At 37.9% G+C, this 21,282-nt stretch overlaps 1 protein-coding gene across 1 annotated transcript; it reads left to right on the top strand.

Moving 5' to 3' along the window:
* The first annotated feature begins 11,507 nt into the window (after positions 1 to 11,507).
* LOC143859456 (uncharacterized) lies at positions 11,508 to 17,359 on the top strand. The gene is made up of 2 exons (XM_077370162.1): positions 11,508 to 14,235; positions 16,965 to 17,359. The coding sequence occupies exons 1-2, from the start codon at positions 11,508 to 11,510 to the stop codon at positions 17,357 to 17,359; spliced, it is 3,123 nt and encodes a 1,040-aa protein (XP_077226277.1).
* Positions 17,360 to 21,282: the final 3,923 nt, after the last annotated feature.

Here is a 21,282-nt window from a genome sequence, read left to right as displayed (position 1 = left end):
TCAACAAAGCAATATATGTTATTTTATGTCTTGTTAAAACTATCTCAATTAGGGGTGCAAGTTTGGCCCTGACCCGCCCTGAGCCCCAACAGGGTCAAGGCTGGATTTTCTAACCCTGAGGGCGGGTCAGGGTTCATTTTTTTTTTACCCTGACTCAGGTCGGGCGGGTTTTGGGTTAATGCCTCGGGTACCCTGACCCGGCCCGACCCTGAGTTTTCTATTATAGAATTGAACCATCTGTGCATGTTTCTTTTGCTAATGTTTTCAATTATCTTGGATTGATGTTTCTTTAGATTATTATTATTAATTGTCTCTGTTGCCCTCATGTTGTTAAATTCATATTGTCTTGTTTTGTTCCCTTTCTCTGTTTATTGATCATTTTGTTCCATATGATAAGTGGTTGCTTTATTTTTGGCACTCTTAACAGGTATTTGCACTAGGGTCAATTAGGGCCGGCCCGGCCCGGCCCAATCAGGGCTAATCAGGGCGGGCCAGGGCCAGCACAATACCCTGTAGGGCGGGTAATGGGTTGAGGTTTTTCGGCCCTGACTCAGGGTCAGGGCGGGTCAGGGCTGAGATAATGGGATCCAGGGTTGGGCTAGGGTTTTGAAAAACCCGACCCAACCCGACCCTGTTGCAGCCCTAATCTCAATCATCCAGGGGGCACACATGTAAACTGATAATCTATGATATTGGTCAACGAAAAGATTAGAATGGTCATTGCACAAAACTCACATTAACTTAACAACCCTATTTGCTTGAACATGTAAAAAAACTGGGCAATTGCTTGCTAAGAAATGATATCAGCACTACAATGTATTGATATTTCCACAAAAGCAGCTTGTCTTTTAATATTTAACGTGGGACACATGTAAACTGATAATCTATAATATTGGTCGACGAAAAAGGGTAGAATGATCATTGCACAAAACTCACATTAATATAATAACCCTAATTGCTTGAACATGTAACAAAAATGGGCAATTGCTTGCTAAGAAATGATATCAGCACTACCATGTTTTGATATTTCCACTAAAGCATCTTGTCTTTTAATATTTAAAGAGATGTCAGAAGGTTATAACAGTTCCCACAAGAAAATTAAAAAGAAAAGACAAGGTGGGAAAGTGCAACTATTAAAACATGGTTGTGGTGATGTCATTTCCCTTGATAAAATGTGACAATAATGTGACAGGTGGTCCTTACCACTGGCAAATGTAAAAACATCAGTGATTATTTTAAGCTAATTTGTGGCGGTCAATAAGGATGATAAGAAACGAATGAATGCTCTCTTCAATTGAGAGTTCTATAAAAAGGGAAATTCTATCTAAGTAATCACAACTGACAGGTCTCCTGGATAACTGCAACAGTTACACGTGGGATTTGGATAAATCCAATCCAATACCGACCATTGTTAGCAAAACTCCGTTTATTAGTGTTCCATTTAAAACTTTTACAACGAATAAAACTCCATTTAATAGGCAAACGTTTTAAACACATTTTAAAGGCGTTTTAAACGTTTTAAACATATTTGTTGGGCCAACTTTCTTATTTGACCCCACCATATTTTGTAAATGACAAAATTCTAAGGGAAATGATATATCCCCTCCTTTTGATCACTAGGAACACCCCCGTCAGTGCATCAATGACTAAAGAGGGGCTGTTGTACTTTTTGTCAGAAGAATTAAATGCCCCTGACTGCCAAAAACATTGACAGGGGTGTTCCTAGTGATCAAAAGGGGCGGATATATCACTTCCCAATTCTAAACTCATTTTCTTGTGTCTCCGTTTTTTTACTTAGTTTTTTTTTTTTTTTTGAACAAATGCAATATAAAATTTTGGCTTTCCTATTTTTTATTTTTTTTTGCCGAATCATGTTTTACCGACTATTGTTGAGCTCACTAGATTAGTATTATGAAAATTGGGTCATAAAAACTTTTGCTAGAAATAATGCGGAATTCAAACTCAATGGCAAATCAAACAACAATCCACAAATTAAAGATAGAATCAAATGTACAAACAAGAATAGAGAGAACAGATAGAAAGTGTGGGCCGAGATTTGCTTAGTTCTTGGAACTTGGCAGTTTTTACTAAAATGCCACTCAAACGACTAGTTTTCACCCTAGCCTATATATAGGTTCCTTAACCCTCTAAACAGAATTCTAACACTCGTAAACTCAATTGGTAAGCCATTTGGAGTTAGAAAACCCTTTGGAGCCTATATGAATCAATATCAAGTGAGGACATAGGATTTATTTGTACACGACACTATTATTGAAAAAAGAGCTCGTAGTTTTGCTAAATTCGGCAGAACAACGGCGATATTTGAAAGATGTCGCTACAAATCTTCAAAAATTCGGTGGAATGCTAATGGCCAGTGTGAGCTACCTAAGAATTTCTCTACTTTCTCTCTTCTAAAGTAAAGAAACTAGGATTTTCCGAAAATCAGGAAAATGTTTGGAACTGAAAAACCAGAAGAGAAATAACCAGGAGTTAAAAATCTAAACCAAAGAGAAGTTAAAATCTGATTTACGCTTACCTTCCCCCCTATTTATAGAATTCCGGCGGGGGCGTGGGGTATTTTTGTAAATTTCCACTCAAATTTCTCAAATTACGAAATTGGAAAACCCAATTTCACAATTTGCGAAATTTGGAGTCACATCAGTGCCATGTCAGTTGTATGGGGAAATGTGATTTCCTGTCTTTTGTGTTTTTTCGAAAACTGTGATTTTTCATCTCTTTTGGGGAATTTCGGCTGACCGTAAGTCCTCCGATTGGACTCCGAATCACGCGCGATCAAATCCGTTGAATTCCTCGTTCCGGGGAAGATTCCAATGAATCTAATATAGTTAGTTTTCGAGACACGAAGTATTTTTGGGTTAAACAGATGTTTTTTACTCAAAGTTAACTTCTCGGCTGACATTGCGTGTGATAATGGGCTTTTTGGTTTTGCCGTAAAAGGCGGGTGATGTGTAAAGACAGGCTTTTGTTGCATCTCTGGGATAAAATCATTTTCGAAAAGTATTTTCCTGTTTCAATAACCTAAAGAGAGATTGAGAGAAAAGGAGCCGGTGCTCTAGGACTCGACATGAGATTTTTCCTCGCGACAACCTACCATTAGTTCCACCTTGACAAAATTGGGTGTCTTCAACTATTTACAAATTAGTTTGGGGAGATGATCCCCCCCACCCCACCCCTGCGCGTAGGATTATGTGCCCCCCCTTTTAACATGAATTGTGGGCAGACTTTAATTTGATCTAAAAGTATATAACAAATTGGTTGATCTCAAAGTAGTTGACATGTACAAAAACGACAATGACTCGGTGCATCTCCATTACCATGCTCCATTCATGTATAGGAGTCCCTGATGTTGAGGCTTTCCCAGCGCAAAGGCAGGTTGAACAACCTCTGCCTGTCAAAGAAATGCAGATAATGGAGAGAGATTAGATTAGTGACAAACCTAACAAATGATGGTGAAAAACCCTTTTTTTAAATGTTAGTGAAAAAAAATTTCTTTCTTTGAACTTTTAGATCATCAAATATGCAAGCACGATTAAGTCTTAGAAATTGGAATACAGAATCTTCACATGCCCATCCATCCAAGTTACAGAAAGGTATATCTTTATCCATTAGTTAACCAAAAAGTACTTATAGAAATAGCTAAATTCCGCTGACAATTAAATTTTGGGAGCTGAACTAGCAGGTTCAATGGCTATATTGAGTAGGAAACTGATTTTTCATTTGAATTTGTACTACATTATCAGTTAACTATGCTCAGGAACCCTTTCCAATCCGTGAACATGGTCACATGCATTCAAAGAGGGATTCAAAATGATATAGCAACCACCTTGTTTAGTGTTCATCATGAGAAGCTAAAACTAAAAATGCATAGAATTATTCCTATACACAGATTACATGTCCTATAAAGACTGCTAATCACAACTCAATTAACTTGAAAGAGGGGCTGATCGATTGCCTCATGACATCCAACACCAGTTGAGTCATTCAAAAGCTGGGCGACTTGGAGCCAAATTCCCATGCGTGGTGTGGAGCTCTATAATGAGATCCTCATGAGAAATGTATAAGGGTTGGACTGCTTACTTAGGCAAACAAGAAGAAGGGTCTGACTTTGAAATCACTCGCTACAGAAGCATGGATCCCATTTGGATCTAAGAGAAGTACGGTAATGTGGAATTGAGTAGTACCTAACCTGAACCTGATGGGTTCACCCGATTTCAGCTTAGGTTAAGTTGGCCTTACATAGGGTTGGGTTGGGTTTGAGTTGAAGTCTCGCCATCGGACCAGACCTGAACCCAAGGTTGTCCCCCTAACATCCATTTTTATATATTTTCTTTTCTGTTTTTGCCCTGACCAAGCCGAGCCCAACCCTTTATCGGGTTAGATGGGTTGGGTTAGGGTCGATAGATTTAAAGGTTGGTTGGGTTAGAGTTGACCCTCCTCAACCTGATGTTCGGATTGGGTCAAATGATCTTGGCCGCCCAAATTATTGGCCCAAGCGTCACATCCATGCTCCATTGCGCATAACCCACTTTGATCGGATGATCCTAGTGTAATACCCGGCCCCAAAGTAAGTTTATTAAGGTCGTATACGTTTGGAAAACTACCAGCGATAAAATCAGTTAGATATCGTGTAGAGAGACATATGGAAAGTTAGTTGGACTCCATGAGACGGGAGTCGCTTTGCCGTTTACTGGCACACATGTTCTCCCTGTTCCCGATGATCTCATCCTATTTGAAAGGTAATGCAAGAGACAGTGAGCATTAAAATATAGTAATGACCACAGCAAAATCAGCGAGAAAGCCCATATGCAAGAGACAGTGAAGATTAGAAAACAAGAGACAATGAAAGAATACAAATGCTATGTACTTCCAAATGCTATGGCTCACCAGACAAACCTTTTTATTATGGTTTTGTCAATGGGATCCTTAGGGATATAGGCTCCATGTCAACTTTTTCCTGCCATTGTAAGAAAAACAAATTAGTAGATTCATAGAGGAGAATAAATCTTGCGCTTTTGTGTTTATATAGCATAGCATGTGTAGAAGGTAAGCCTACCATGTGTAAATCTCTCTCTCCACTTTCTCTTTAAAACGTTAATAATAAAGAGGGAGAGAAATTATATGATATTTAATTGCTTTCTAGTATTTATCAATTACTATTTTATAGGGAGCATTCGATTTAGGAGAGAATGAGATGCGTTGCCCAAGACCCCCTAATTGCGCTTTAATTGCGATTTTAAAACCTTTGGATAGAGAGGGGCTGACACGTGGCCCCACAACGGCTTAGAGGATTGGATAATATATAATATTGGTCGAGAAAAAGGTTTCTACACACAAGTGTAGATAAGTTATCTACACACTAGCTTAAAATACAGTGGGGGCCCACATTGTTTGGGTGATCCAAAGCATTCATCTAATTGGCCCTCACATAGATAGAGTGTCCACAAAAAATTAGCTCCATAGGATCATCCCAACCCTACGATTTGTGGAGGTAAAATGGACGTAGGGTTGGGATGATCCTATGAAGCTGATTTTTTGTGGACACCCTACCTCACACGGACAAGTGATTGGATCCACGGACACTGTATTTTAAGCTAGTGTGTAGAAACCGTATGTAGAAACCGTTTTTGGTTTTCATGCCGAAATGTACCACGGACAAGTGATTGGATCCATTGAACTGATCAACGTTCACATCCGTGCTCCATTGCCCTTGAACCCACTTTGATAGGATGATCCTAGCCCCTTATCCTAAAAGTGCTTCTCCTCAATGCCTCTGAATTAATTGTTATCAGAGCTACGTGGGAAGTTTTCTGACGGTCTATAAGATCAACGGTATCAATTATACATAAATGCCCATGTCGGACCCAAAACTTAGGGAAGTGATAAATCCACCCCTTATTGTTCGATCTTGATGATATATAACTTTGGCCATAAGCTGAGATTAGATCAATTACTCATATCTTAGCATTCCCATTGGTGGCACTACAAATGGATGGTTGATATGGAAAATACATAAAGTGGTATTTGTGACCCTTGATCTGTAATTTACAACGTCTGATTCCATTAAATCTGGACACATCTCAAGACAATTCCATCATTCTGAAAATATCGGTACCATCAGATTTTCTTTTTTGTTATGTAATTTTTGGGGAGTTAGCCACCACTAATTTTAATTTCCGAATGATTAGGAGTAATTGGTCTGATATGGTGCATCCAATGATTGATCGGAGTACTAAGAAGTTCCAAGGACTAATGTTAGGGTATATTAAGCCCTAAGACATAGTTGACTTGTAGAAATTTTGGGGGTTTTATATTGAGCCCTAAGATATCGAGTTGTAGAAATTTTGAGGGTTTTGTATTTGTTTACACCCATTTTTTGGGCATTAACGGTCACAAGAGACCGACTTACTACATTTCCGCTTCTCTTCATCATTAAGCTCGTTAATCATATTGAAGTGTCTCTCCTCTACTGTCAACCTTTCTAAGTTGAAGACAAAATCTCAAACTTCTTGTTTCGGAGGAGAACCTTGCATTGCATTAATGCTATATAAACATAGGTTTCAATATCACTCATCATACCTAATCCATAAGAAGCAAAAAAAATAAAGGCATGCATATGTGTCAATATCACTCACCATATATTTCGCCTAAAAATATTGATCCAAAGACATTGATATCTTAGTAAGACAGTGGCCATTTCATCTCTTTTACTCTTGTTATGTCTTGGAGCTGATGCATTGCTTGGGACCTGATTACCGCATGGGCGTGATGCGAGAAGGGATTATCCCCGACCCGCAACCCGCTCCCAGATCACGGATCCACACCATCTTGTTTTGATGATTCCAAACACAAGTGGTTTTATGTCAGTAATATGTTTGAATGTTTGGGTTGTAGATCTTGTGTTATTTGTGCAATTCAAGGATGCTTGGATAAAGTCAAAGGATCTAATTTAGAGCATATTTGAGTGCCAAAGACTTAGGAGATCCAAGGAGCCAAGATGGACTTGAAACCTTGAAGTTTAAGAGAAGATCAAGTCGAGTTCAACTCTTTTTAGAATGTAAAAGTCCTCTTCTTGTTTTGAGGTTGTTAGAGGCACTTATTTAAGCTAATTAGTGTCCCTTAACGTGATAATATACATATGACAAGACTTAGCCAACTCTCCCAAAGATTGAAATACATTGAGCTTTAAATGTGCAAACTAGCAGGGCCAAGCGATTGCCCTACCCCAGTTGACTGGGGAAGTCGACTGGAGTGGGCTGAAAAACTAGTCGTTACGCTATATCAGCTAGTTGTTTGGGAACTTAGTAGATTTACCAACATGCCATTCCAACGCTTGTTTTGGTCTAAAACTATATATATATGAGAAAACTGTTGGTGAGCTTAAGCGCACCATTTTTTTGGTGCGCTTATAACGTCTCCCATTGGTGCGCTTAAGTGGGACCCAGCGGGACCCATATATATATATATATATGGAGAGAGAGAGAGAGAGAGAGAGAGTTCCTGAGGTTAACCTCATATAAGCTCATTTGAGGTGGCGCTCACAAAACATAAGGCACCCACTTTGTTTAGATGATCCAAACCATTAATTTTAATTTCCGAATGATTAGGAGTAATTGTCAGTAATTGGTCTGATATGCTGCATCCAATGGTTGATCGGAGTACTAAGAAGTTCCAACGACTAATGTTAGGGTATATTAAGCCCTAAGACATAGTTGGCTTGTAGAAATTTTAGGGGTTTTGTATTTGTTTACACCCATTTTTTGGGCATTAATGGTCACAAGAGACCGACTTACTCCATTTCCGCTTCTCTTCATCATTAAGCTCGTTCCACATCGATAGTCACAAGCATATGCATCGTGTCTCTCCTCTACTGTCAACCCTTCTAAGTTGAAGACAAAATCTCAAACTTCTTGTTTTGGAGGACGACCTTGCATTGCATTAATGCTATATAAACATAGGTTTCAATATCACTCATCATACCTAATCCATAAGAAGCAAAAAACATAAAGGCATGCATATGTGTCAATATCACTCACCATATATTTCGCCTTAAAATATTGATCCAAAGACATTGATATCTTAGTAAGACAGTGGCCATTTCATCTCTTTTACTCTTGTTATGTCTTGGAGTTGATGCATTGCTTGGGACTTGATTGCTAGAAGGGGTTATCCCCGACCAGCAACCCGCTCCCATATCACGGATCCACACTATCTTGTTTTGATGATTCCAAACACAAGTGATTTTATATCAGTAATATGTTTGAATGTTTGGGTTGTGCAATTCAAGGATGCTTGGATAAAGTCAAAGGAGCTAATTTAGAGCATATTTGAGTGCCAAAGACTTAGGAGATCCAAGGAGCCAAGATGGACTTGAAACCTTGAAGTTTAAGAGTAGATCAAGTTGAGTTCAACTCTTTTTAGAATGTAAAAGTCCTCTTCTTGTTTTGAGGTTGTTAGAGGCACTTATTTAAGTTAATTAGTGTCCCTTAACGTAATAATATACATGGGACAAGACCTAGCCAACTCTCCCAAAAGATTGAAATACATTGAGCTTTAAATGTGCAAACTAGCAGGGCCAAGCGATTGCCCTACCCCAGTCGACAAGGGCAGTCAATTGGAGTGGGCTGAAAAACTAGTTGTTAGGCTATATCAGCTAGTTGTTTCGGAACTTAGTAGATTTACCAACATGCCATTCCAACACTTGTTTTAGTCTAAAACTATATATATATATATATATATATATATATATATATAGAGAGAGAGAGAGAGAGAGAGAGAGAGTAAAGTTCCCGAGGTTAACCTCATATAAGCTTATATGAGGTGGCGCTCACAAAACATAAGGCACCTACTTTGTTTAGATGATCCAAACCATTCATTTGCAAGGCCCCATCATAGATAGGGTGTGTACAACAAATCAACTCTATTGGATCATCCTAACCCCTCCAAAAGTGGAGGCAAAAATGGGCAGATTTGTAGACAAAAAGTGTCTATCCATTTTGCCCTCCACTTTTGGATGGGTTAGGATGATCCAATGGGGCCTTTCAAATGAATGCTTTGGATCATCCTAAGAATGTGGGCCCCTTATGTTTTGTGAGCGCCACCTCATATAAGCTATATGAAGTTAGCCTCAGGCACTCAAACTTATTTGGAACGTCTTAAAAGAGTGAATCAACTTAAGTTGCTCCTCTCATCCTTTGAACAAGATTTGGATATAGGACTTCTCTGTACATCTTCTTTACATCTTTTTTGTTTTGAAATAGCGATTTGTATTGATTTGTATTAATTGACAAGGGAGCACCCGAGAACGGGCAACCCAGAGAACAAAAACAAGAAAGAAGAAACAGGGAAGAAGAAGAAAAGAGACAATAAAAATAACAAAATTATATTACGGGGGAAGATGATCTAACCAGAAAATACTCTCCCTCCCAACTCCCTGCTTGGCTAACACATCCGCCTTTTCGTTTTCCGACCTCCAAATGTGATTAAAGACAATAGTCGAACCCGCAACAAAATCCTCAATTTCATCAAATAACGCCAAAAATCTCCAAGGAGGAGCTACACCACCCTTCAACCACCGAATGACATTCAATGAATCCCCTTCAACAATAATATGGTCCAAGACTTCCCTACTCAACTTCTTGATCCGAAAATAGGCCGCTTTGACTTCCGCCTCAGAAGAATCACACACACCAATAGGACCAGAAAAAGCCTAAAGTATCTCACCAAACTCATCACGACAAAGACCCCCACCTCCGCTGGACCCGGGTTTCCAAAACAAGCACATCAAAGTTGATTTTCAACATTCCTAGCATCAGAGGCTCCCATCTTTGGACTATGTTAATTTTCCTCTCACTACTAGAGCACACTTCCCTGCAATGTTCCCAAAGATCAAAGAACGATACAAAAAGAAAGGATGGAAGACATCTAACCCACGATATGACCAATGCTATAATCCGCATGTACAAATAATAAGGTGATTTGGCCAAACCCTCAAACACCCTAGAGTTTCTTTCGTTCCAAACCACCCACTACGTAGCTAGCAAACACACATTCCACAATAATTTCCCTCTCTTTTTCCATGGCACAAACCCCCAAATACTCAAAAGATTCTGAATAGTTCTTGGGAAGACCCAAGTGATTCCAAACCTCAGAAAGATACATCTCCATATGATCCTGGTAAAAGAACAGTGCATGAACAAATGATCCACAGATTCCCCATGTTGCTAATACATCTTGTAACCCTCTTTGAAGGGATTTTATTTTTCTTTCTTCAAAGATACAAAGATTTTATTGGGCGAGTGTCGGAGACTCGGAAAATCTTTGACTGATTAACTTGGACCTGGACGAACCTAATTCCGTTTGAGACTGGTGGGTTTTCTGTAGACTCGGTCATGAGTTGGACAAGGACCTAGACGAACCTAATTATCCCGCAATGGAAACCCTACACTCAAGATTTTATATACTTAGTTGACTCGGTCATTTTTAGGACTCAGTCTAGATAAAAGCTGGACCTAAACGAACCTAATTCCACCCTCCAACTAGTAGGAGCACTCAGAAGCACAGCCTCAGTACGTTAGCTACAGGACAGGCTTGTTATCGTGCTAGAGAGGTGATTGTACTAGCGCAATTGGCACCATTTTGTCGGATAGAAAACCGAACAGTCTGTCTACCTACGTAGAAAAATCTCGCTAGAGGACTGAAAGGACCTCATCACTTCAGAAATTTGGCAAGCTACCATTTATGACAACTCATGGGAATTCCTGTCCATTTGCTTCCTAAGGGTGGCTTCCACTTCCTGAAATGGCAAATGCGCGTCAGGGCTTCGTCCACATGAGGGAGACTCTCTAGGAAACGAAACTGATCGAATGGCTCTGCTCTCCTTTAAGGATGGTATAAGAAGTGATCCTCTGTGAAAGACTTTGGTCCTGTTCATTTTGGATTTTGAGAATTGATTTTTAGTCCAAAATATAATCAGTTTTTGGTCAAAAAACCAATTCTCAATATCCAAAACGAATAGAGACTTAACTAGTAACTCTAATGCCTAGACACCTTGTGACACGTTTTCTGACACTATGCAAACTCTCATTAACTACAAATGGTTAGTCATGGAATTCTCTAAGCCAGTTTATGTTTTGGATTTTGAGTCCAAAGCTGAACATTGGACTAAAAATAAACACAATTTGACTCGGTAATCAGTTTTGGATTTAAAATTTATTTTAAAAGCCAAAAACCGACTGGGCCGGCTTGGAGCGAGCAGTGTTATAATTGAAGGGATTGACGAGGTCAAGTCAATTGATGGCTACATCACCAATCACTATAATAGAGAGAAATTTTTTGGACTGGAGTTGAGAGTACAGAAATTTAATTGAAAGTTGACTTTCGTGGACCGCCTTGAAGGAAAAAAAACCAAATACTAGAGTTTGAAATTTGGAGTCCAAATTCCACATATAGGTCTAGTGAGATGAAATGAAAATGGGCAGACAAAAAAAATGGCGTATCTGTTCCTCAGCACAAGAAGAGCTTCAACCAGCATGGAGCTTTGGTCATTTATCCTCTCTTTAAATCTCTTCTTTGCTATGAATGTACTACTTTCAGAATCTATAACCACCACCACCTTACTAGGAAACGAAACCGATCGAATGGCTCTGCTCTCATTCAAGGATGGTGTGAGTGATCCTCTTGGAGCCTTATTATCATGGAACCATACTCTCCATTTCTGCCAGTGGAATGGAATCACGTGCGGTCGGAGGCATCAAAGGGTCACTGTATTGAACCTTAGTGGGCAGAAATTGGTGGGTTATTTGTCTCCTGCCATATCCAACCTCACATTCCTTAAGGAAATCCACCTCCAAGAAAACAGCTTCAATGGCCAAATATCCCAAGATATTGGCCGTCTATTGAGACTGCGACATCTTAATATGAGCCATAATTCCTTGGGAGGGGAAATTCCATCCAATCTCACCCACTGTAGGGACCTCAGAGTCATCTATTTGAATTACAATGAGTTGACAGGGAAAATTCCCATCCAACTTAGCACTCTACCGAAGCTATCCTGGTTGTATCTGGGTCCTAATAATCTTACAGGAAGCATTCCTCCTCAACTAGGGAACGTTTCATCTCTCACCCGTCTCTTTTTAAGGGGAAATAGTTTGGTGGGACACATCCCAGATGACCTGGCCCGAATTAATAACTTGAAATGGATCGTCCTTTCTGAAAATGTATTATCTGGTACGGTTCCTTCCTCTTTTTATAATAATCTCTCGTTTCTTGAGCAGTTTGCCGTGACAGATAACCAGTTACACGGAACCCTTCCACCCAACATAGGATTCTCTCTTCCTAAACTCCAATATCTACTTTTATCAGGCAATCAATTTACCGGACACATTCCAAATTCATTATCCAATGTTTCAAGTCTTGTATGGCTTGAAATGAATGATAACCAGTTTAGCGGACCAGTGCCTGGAAATATTGGATGGGGAAAGAATCTACTCAGAGTTGAATTGAGCTATAATTACCTAGGCCTTGGTAGAGCTGATGACTTGAAATTTATCACTTCTTTGACCAACTGTAGTAACCTAAATTGGTTGGGCATACAGAGAAATCATTTTGTTGGCCTATTTCCCAACTCCATAGCCAATCTCTCAACTCAACTTTTTTGGTTGTCAGTAGGAGAAAACCTAATTTCTGGTAACATCCCTAGTCAGATCGGGAATCTCATCAACTTAAATCATTTGGGTATATATGGAACCTTCATCACGGGTTCTATTCCCACTTCAATTGGGATGCTCCAGAACTTACAACAACTCCGCTTGGGTGGTAATAGTTTGTCCGGGAAAATCCCATACAATATTGGAAATATTACTCAAATGACCGACCTCGATTTATCATGTAACAACCTGCAAGGAAGCATACCTCTATCTCTTGCAAACTGTACAAAACTTTTAAGATTGCGCCTTTCACAAAATAACCTTACAGGTACGATACCAAAACAAATTATTGGCCTTTCTTCGCTATCAATGGCACTCGATTTGTCTCAAAATTTCTTTACTGGCTCTCTCCATTCAGAAGTGGGTAACTTGAAAATTCTAGAGCTATTGGATGTTTCTCAGAACAAATTGTTTGGTGAAATCCCAAGCACTCTTGCAAATTGTAAGAGCATGCGAGAACTTTATATTCAGGGTAACGCCTTCCGAGGAGATGTTTCATCGGTTTTTACTACTTTAACATCCATTGAAGTCCTTGATCTTTCATACAATAACTTCTCAGGGAAGATTCCAAAATATCTAGAGGGGTTTCAGTTTCTACAATATCTAAACTTGTCTTTCAATAATTTTGAGGGTGAAGTACCAAAACAAGGGGTCTATGGAAATGCCAGTGCAATTTCAGTCACGGGAAATGATAATCTTTGTGGTGGTATCCCAGAATTAAAGTTGCCTACATGCCCAGTCCTAGCTAATGACAAACGAGGAAAAGCCCATGTTTCTAGAGTAATCATCCTAGTAGTAAGTGCGGTTGTATGTTTGATTTTCTTATTGTGTGTCCCTGCTTCTCTTTATTGGATAAGAAAGTCAAGCAAGAAACCATCTTCCATATCTTCTATGGAGGGTCGGCATTTAAAGGTTTCTTATGCAGAGCTCTTTAAGGCAACAGATGGGTTCTCTTCAGCCAATTTGATAGGCACGGGAAGTTATGGATCAGTGTATAAGGGAATCCTCAGTCGCATTGAAAATGTTGTTGCTGTCAAAGTACTCAACCTTCACTTAAGGGGAGCTTCAAAGAGTTTCATAGCTGAATGCAACGCATTGAGAAACATTCGTCATCGAAATCTTGTGAAGATCATAACTTCTTGTACAAGCATCGATTTTGGAGGTAATGATTTCAAAGCTCTCGTGCTTGAGTTCATGCCAAATGGGAGTCTAGAGAAGTGGTTGCATTCAAAATTAGATGGGCAACATCAATTAGGAAGTTTAAACTTCATTAAGAGATTAAACATAGCAATTGACATAGCTTCTGCGCTGGATTATCTTCACCATCATTGCCATACACCGATTGCTCATTGTGATCTAAAGCCAAGCAACATTTTTTTGGATGAAGACATGAATGCTCATGTGGGTGATTTTGGGTTAGCCAAGTTTTATCCAAGAATCATTCAGAGCTCATCTGAAGACCAAAGCAGCACGACTGGATTAAAGGGAACTATTGGGTACATTGCTCCAGGTAATAATTTTATCAATTTTCGTCATACTGTCTATTCTCAATGAGTTTTTTAAAATATTTCTCACTTATTAGGTATATAATGTAGTGCAACAAAGGCTAAATTAGCATCTTGAACCAAAAAAATTACTTGATAGCATTTCTATATTTATTGACAGAGTATATAGGAATGTTATTTTACATCAAGTGGTCTCGTACATGTCACCCGAATAATAGGCGGCCTTTTTAGTACCTATGACCATGAGTTCTTTATGCAAAATAGTTGTGTAGAAAATGCTAATCATGTAAATGGTTAAAAGGTTATAATTTTGGAAAAATTCGGAGAAGTAATTATTTAATTATTCAATAAAATCTCTAATATTATTAGAAAATAATGAGAAATTTTGTAAATAAATTTCCAAAAAAACCCATGACTAATGTTTCTCAACAAAAAATGGCCCAACACTCCAATGATGAATCAAATCGTGCTTCTTAAATGAGCTAGAGCAGTAAAACACCCCAAAGACCCATGAGAGAAAATATATTCCAATGAAAGAAGCAAAACTACCATGAAAAGTGCCTTTTTCAAAATTATCCAACTTTTCAAAAAGGACCAAAACGCCTTGGAGTTGGCCAATCGGACGAGCCTCTGTTTGATTGGATCCCACTACCGCTAGGCATCATTGCCACAGCCTTAAACCATGTGTGCAACCCCTTTGCCATTTCAAAGATTGGGTGAACCATTTGCCAAGATTTTCTAGAGCTGGACGATCGGCAACCACCCTTGAACGAAGGTATAACACTCTGAGGAGTGTGACAAAGCCGACCATTTAGCAACTAATCATCCACGAAGCTATAACACCTTGTCTCCTCTTGCATCTGTAGATTTTGTGGTTACTACATCTGTAAATTTTGTGGTTACTGCATTAATTGTTGAGATTTTGGACTAAATAAGATTATTGAAGCCAAGGATTGAGCATCGTAGGAGGTCGGCTAATGAGGCGGTGGATATTCTAGCATAGGGAGTCCATGTTAGTCGTGTCGCCGGTTATCTCACCTATCTAACAGGCTTTGTAATGGGTCTCCGGACCACTTTTAAGTATTATGCGTGGGACATCTTGTCCCCGCCCAATACTTTTTGACTATTAATGCAATGTCAATTCTTTTAAATAAAACATAGAGTTAGGTATTTGTTTTCACTCCACTGGTTCAGACGAAGGGTGGGGGTCAAGTAGCCCCTTTCTGGCATCGGCCTCACAAGGATTTCCAGATTAATGAGTGCCGCCAAAGATCCCAATTGGCGCATCACAAGTTCACTCCACGCCATCTGCTGAAGGTGCACACAGTTCCCTCTAGATGTCAGTGGAGGATGGTTCCCACACTTAGAGCCCTTTCTTTTGTCTAATAAATAGTTGTTTCTATTAATCGCTAGTCAAACATTTCAACTTTTGGTGATTTTTTTCAAAGAAAAGTGGTTTGGGAGAAAGATGAATTAGGTTCTCCAAAATAGCTTGAGCACATGACAAGCGATACTTTCCTAGTCTGGTTATATAGTTCTAGACAGAGTCATGTCCAGGACTTAGGGCCCATAATCCCTAAATTCAAGGTGTTTGATAAATATAGGTCAAGGAGGTTTCTAATAATTACTAATAATAAATACGAGACTTTTGGATTAATGTTGTGACTGAAATAGTGTTTCCCTTGGAAAGGAAGGTAAATTTATGCCATTTCCCTTTCGAAGACACGTTTGGTTGGCGTGCACTATTCATTCTACTTTCTTGTGTTTAATGGATTTTCAACAATTTCCTTTTAAGTAGCCTCTCCCAAGTTAACATGAAAGTGAAATTAAAGATGATATTTACAACTATTTTGTTTGTACTTAGAAAATGATATCATTTCATTTCCTTCTACTTCTACGAATTTTTTACCTTATAAATAGTATGAAGTTTAATTTGATCTATTTTTGTAGTGCTTTTGCATGTGTAATCACTAAGACTTGGTTGGTTTCAGATGAAAAAGTCATGTTGAGAACCAAAATTGGCTAGCAGTTTTGAGTAATATATAGTGGAATGCTATTCATCACTTACATGACTTGATTGGCCAAAACCCATGTTATATGGATTCTTCTAAATGGGTGAAGTACCCATGTGGGACACGTACGTCTCAAATTGCAGGAGTCTCTAAGACAGTCGATCTCTTTTATCTCTTTTCTGTTTTTTCTAGATGCTACTTCCACAACTTTATAATTATCACACATTTTGAATTTTACCCATCCTATTAGTAATTTTTTTTTAAAAAGAAATAAAACATTATATTTACTTAACTTATTAAAAATTAAATATGTTATTGGTTAAAATAATAGTATTATGAAAAAAAATTAAAATTTGACAAATGATTAAAATATTTTGGCGAATCTATAAATCATTCTTTTTTAGGTTTACTTTATTTGACACTAAAAACCCAAGTCAGAAGATTCTGACACTCGTACCTGTAAAAATGCAACACAGGACATAAGTTCTACATTTTCTTTCATTGTGCTAAATCGCTTCTTATGTGTTTCTCTAAAAATTCTAGACTCTTTCCATGCAACGTAGGTTTCTAAATGTGAAGAGATCATTCAATTATCTATCATCTCTTAGATAAAATTTCCTCCTTTTTTTTCAAAATCAAACCTCATATTTACTTTTAGTTTCTACCTGGAATCTTATATCCTTTATCACAACAAAAAGTGTAAAAGATGTGTGGAATTGCAGAATATGGGGCAGGTGGTCATGTGTCCATAGCCGGAGATGTGTATAGCTATGGGATTCTTTTATTGGAGATATTCACTGGAAAGCACCCCACAGATGACATGTTTAAGGATGGCCTAAGTCTTCACAAATTTGTCCAGTTGTCTTTGCCTGATCGAGTGATGGAGATTCTGGATCCATTAATTCTTTTAGAAGATGATGAAGAAAGAGCTACAAACATTGTTGAGAATTACAATGATAAGATACGTCGTTTGCAAGAGTGTTTGGTATCCTTAGTGAGGATTGGAGTGGTGTGTTCTGCAGAATCTCCGAGAGAACGAATGGAGATGGCAGACGTTGTAAAGGAAATGTGTTCTGTTAGAAACATATATCTTGGTGCTGGGATCCATAGAGAATGATGAAATAGGGCCTTATTTGTCAGTGAAGGTTTATCTTACCTCGGTAATTTTTGAGATACTATGGAAAAAATAATTTCACCGCTACATCCGCTTTTGTTTCCCAATGGACAAAAATTACAATTTTACATGTTATTTCTTCAATGTATTTGTAAGTTATTGTTATATTATATGCGTTTTGTTTGGTGGTGCCACTTGCAAGTAATGTTCTTTCTCATATCTATATTTTCTTCACCTATTAATACAAAATTACTATCAAAACTTGAGTGTGAAGGTTTCCACTGCAATACATTGATCATTCCATCTTGCAAGATTTATGGAAGATGATTACCAAGCCATTCTTGGAACAAGGTAGCCACATGTTGGAAATTAAAGATAAGTTTGTGGAAGAAGGCTTTATTCTTCATTCTCCTTTTTTCTCCTTTCATTTGAATTTGTATGTGATGAATGTGTTTCTTCACATTCAGTCTTGGAGAAACCCTCTCTCCAAGTTTGTACGGAGTGAGATAGGCCTATTTTGATGAGAAACACTCTCCTACTTTTGCTTATTTTTATTCTCCTTTGAATTTTTCAGGTTTTGCTTTCAAAATTTCTCTTTGATTTTTCCTTCCTTTAGGCCACCCCTTGATTATTTTGTTTTCCATTATTGGACTCAGCACGCACAAACCGAATAATCCCATAGTTAGCAAAATGTGATTCGGCAAAAAAAAAACGGTACAGCAAAAATTCGAGTTTAATACGGTACTGGTTGAAAAAACCATAGGAAAAAAAAGAAACACAAGAAAATGAGTTTAGAATTTTGTCATTTACAAAATATGGTGGTGCTAAAATTAGAAAGTTGGCCGGAAAAACGTGTTTAAAATGTTTTAAATGCATTTTAAACGTGCTTAAAACATTTGCCTCAAAAAAATAGAGTTTTATTCGTTGTAAAAGTTTTAAACGGCACACCAATAAAACAAAAAGTAAAAAAACGTCATTTTAAACAGAGTTTTGCTAACTATGATTAAACATGAGAAATAAAGGACGTTTTATATTACTCCGTGATGTGTAATATAAAACCAATTTTATGAAGAATAAAGCCTAGAACTACTGTCTTAAAAGATGGGTGAAGAATACCCTGTTTTAGGAAGGGTGAATGGTACAACACCACATTCTACTCTACTCTAGCCACATGAAAATAAGAAAAAAGTTTTCAATTCCAATCCATTGAGGAGTGATTAATTGAGATTTGAGGTTGGTGGGTTCTCTGTCAAACTATAAGAGAAGTTAAAACAAGGGAAATGATTTCGGCACAACTATGTTTTGATACATGCGCTCATGTATCTTGTCTTTTAGCATTTACTTGTCAGGTAAGTGCTTTTTGGGGACAGTAAAAACCCTTTTACATCTCTTTAAATATAAAAGACAAGAAACATGAGCCTCTTGTGTCAAAAGATGTGTGTGTTGAAATCATTTCCCCAAAACAAACAGCAGGTGACAAAAGACAAAAGCCATTTATAGTTTGTTTTGCCTCACTCTCCCACTTCCATTTCCGTTTTCATGATAGTGTTTCGGCCAAGACAAAAGTTCTTCAATTGGAGTTTAAAACCATCTCCAGCTGACACTATTTTTTACGTGTGATTCTATATTCAAAGCCATATCAGGAATCCTAAGGAACTTAATTAACTCCTTAAGCCGAAAGATACTTCCTTCCTTGCCTTCCATTTCTTTGAGGATGAGCTTTTTTAATTTATTTGTATCAATAGCCATCCTCAAAAGCATGTTTACATCCTAGGGAAGCATTGCAATGCAAGAGGCCAAACCAACTTTTTCTTTTTTCCGTGTGATTAATTGCAGCCCTATTTTCCTAGCATTACTCCCTTCTATTTGTCTCTTCCTAAGTAATGAATAGGGGGGCATTTATCTTTCCCTATCGTTAATTTCATATCTTTTTATCTTATCCCACTTGATAAGAACAAACAACAAATAAAAAAAATTTGTTCGTATCTTCATTCTACATGTCTAATGAGAGAGATTTAGAGCGAACCTAAATTATAAACGGAGGATCACCCATTGGCATTGTCATTGTGATTTCTCACGATCCACCCATTGGAATTTCCATTTTCTCCAAGGTGTATGACCTCCTCATGATGTGTTTTAATTTTATTTATTTATTTATCTTTTATATTATTTTAAGTTCAATACGTTTATCATATTCACATGAGAGAGAGAGAGAGAGAGAGTGCTTAAAGTCCTTTTTGGTTTGCAAAAAAAAAAAAAAAAATTCACAGGAAATTTTTTCTTACAGCTCCGTTTCTATCGACATAAAATTTGTTTAGAGAGTCCTTTGTTGGCAAAACGCTGCGCAAAATGATGTTGTCACTTTTGCTTTGGTATTCAAGGACTACGTCATCTCTACCAAAGAGGGGCATCTGTAGACACCCCCATTTTGCCCCGCTTTAATTAACAAAGAAGTTAATGTTTTTCTACCGGTTTTCTAGTGTTTTCTATTTCCGTGTCCGTTTCTTACATTATCTCGATCTTTTCGATCATTTCCACCATGTTTTCCATCTTTTCTAGCAAGTGTTGAGAAAGAGTGTTCATGAAGTTCTTAATGAGAGGAGTTTGTGCGAATTTTGTGGTCCTACAATTGTGATTTGGGTTGAACAAGCGAGCCAACATAATTTTCGATTGGAAAAAGTTCAAATTTCAAGGGAGTTTTAGTCTTGTTTGGGCCCACTAACAATAAATTCTGAAAATTATTCTAGAGGGATTCAGTCACTCAAGTGAGGCTCATTATTTCCCCAAAGAGGTTCGTGACATGGACGGTTTGGATAATTCTAAAGCAATGCGGGGGGCGCAACTTGTTTGCACCGCAACCCTATCAAATGGATGGCTCGAATCAGCCCATAGAAATGATTTGTGGATAGAAGCGATTTATATTTTGGATCATAAATTGAGCGGCTCGGATCAGCCAGCAAAAAATAGGCCTGTGGGATGCAATCCGTTTGTGTGAAGTGGTCCACCTAATGAACGGTTTAGATCATCCCGTGGAGAAGACTCTTGGATTACAATGTATTGTGTTGTGGCACATCAAAAAAATGAACATAAAACAAATTTTATGTCCAATTTTACGTCCAAAGAAACGGAGCCTACACAAATTTTTTCTTCCCACAATTTAGAGGGAAATAATATGATTTAGGGGGATGTCATCATAAATTGATGGTCCCTGTCAATGTAAATCGAATAGGGTTGTTTCAAGTTTCCTTTTTTCTTGTTTTAAAAATGTAAGAAATTTTAGTGACACTTTTCCTTTCCAAACTTTGCAAGAAAATTCATGTTAGAAACAATTTAGAGGGAAATAATATGATTATCGATAATTTAGGGGGATGTCATCATAAATTGATGGTCCCTGTCAATGTGAATCGAATAGGGTTGTTAATTTCAAGTTTCCTTTTTTCTTATTTTAAGTTCAGGTCTAGTTTTAAACCAATATGATACATTAAATGGCCCAGTTAAGAGCTTTTTCGAAGCTCACAGTTTAACCCTCTAAACAGAATTCTAACAGCTTTGGAGTTACAAAACCCTTTGGAGCCTATATGAATCAATATCAAGTGAATTGGACATAGGATTTAGTTGTACATGACAATATTATTGAAAAAACAGCTCGTAGTTCTGCTAAATTTGGCAGAACAATGGCGATATTTGAAAGATGTCGCTATGAATCTTCGAAAATTCGGCGGAATGCTAACAGCCAGTGTGAGCTACCTAAGAATTTCTCTACTTTCTCTCTTCTAAAGTAAAGAAACTAGGGTTTTCTGAAATCAGGAAAAGATTTTGAACTGAAAAACCAGAAGAGAAATAACCAGGAGTTAAAAATCTAAACCAGAGAGAAGTTAAAATATGATTTACGCTTACCTTCCCCCCTATTTATAGAATTCGGGGGG

The sequence above is a fragment of the Tasmannia lanceolata genome, unplaced genomic scaffold (assembly GCF_043159265.1).
Source record: "Tasmannia lanceolata isolate RefF3 unplaced genomic scaffold, GAP_Taslan_0.1 ptg000029l, whole genome shotgun sequence".
Taxonomy (NCBI): domain Eukaryota; kingdom Viridiplantae; phylum Streptophyta; class Magnoliopsida; order Canellales; family Winteraceae; genus Tasmannia; species Tasmannia lanceolata.
Note: the sequence above shows the minus strand (reverse complement) of the source record. Positions and strands in the feature narration are given on the sequence as shown.

What these genes read in the sequence shown, in the direction of transcription:
- LOC143859456 (XM_077370162.1), top strand. Translation starts at nt 11,508, where the DNA reads ATGGCGTATCTGTTCCTCAGCACAAGAAGAGCTTCAACCAGCATGGAG. An exon ending in TATTGGGTACATTGCTCCAG is followed by an intron (nt 14,236 to 16,964) that starts GTAATAATTTTA and finishes GTGGAATTGCAG; the next exon opens with AATATGGGGCAGGTGGTCAT.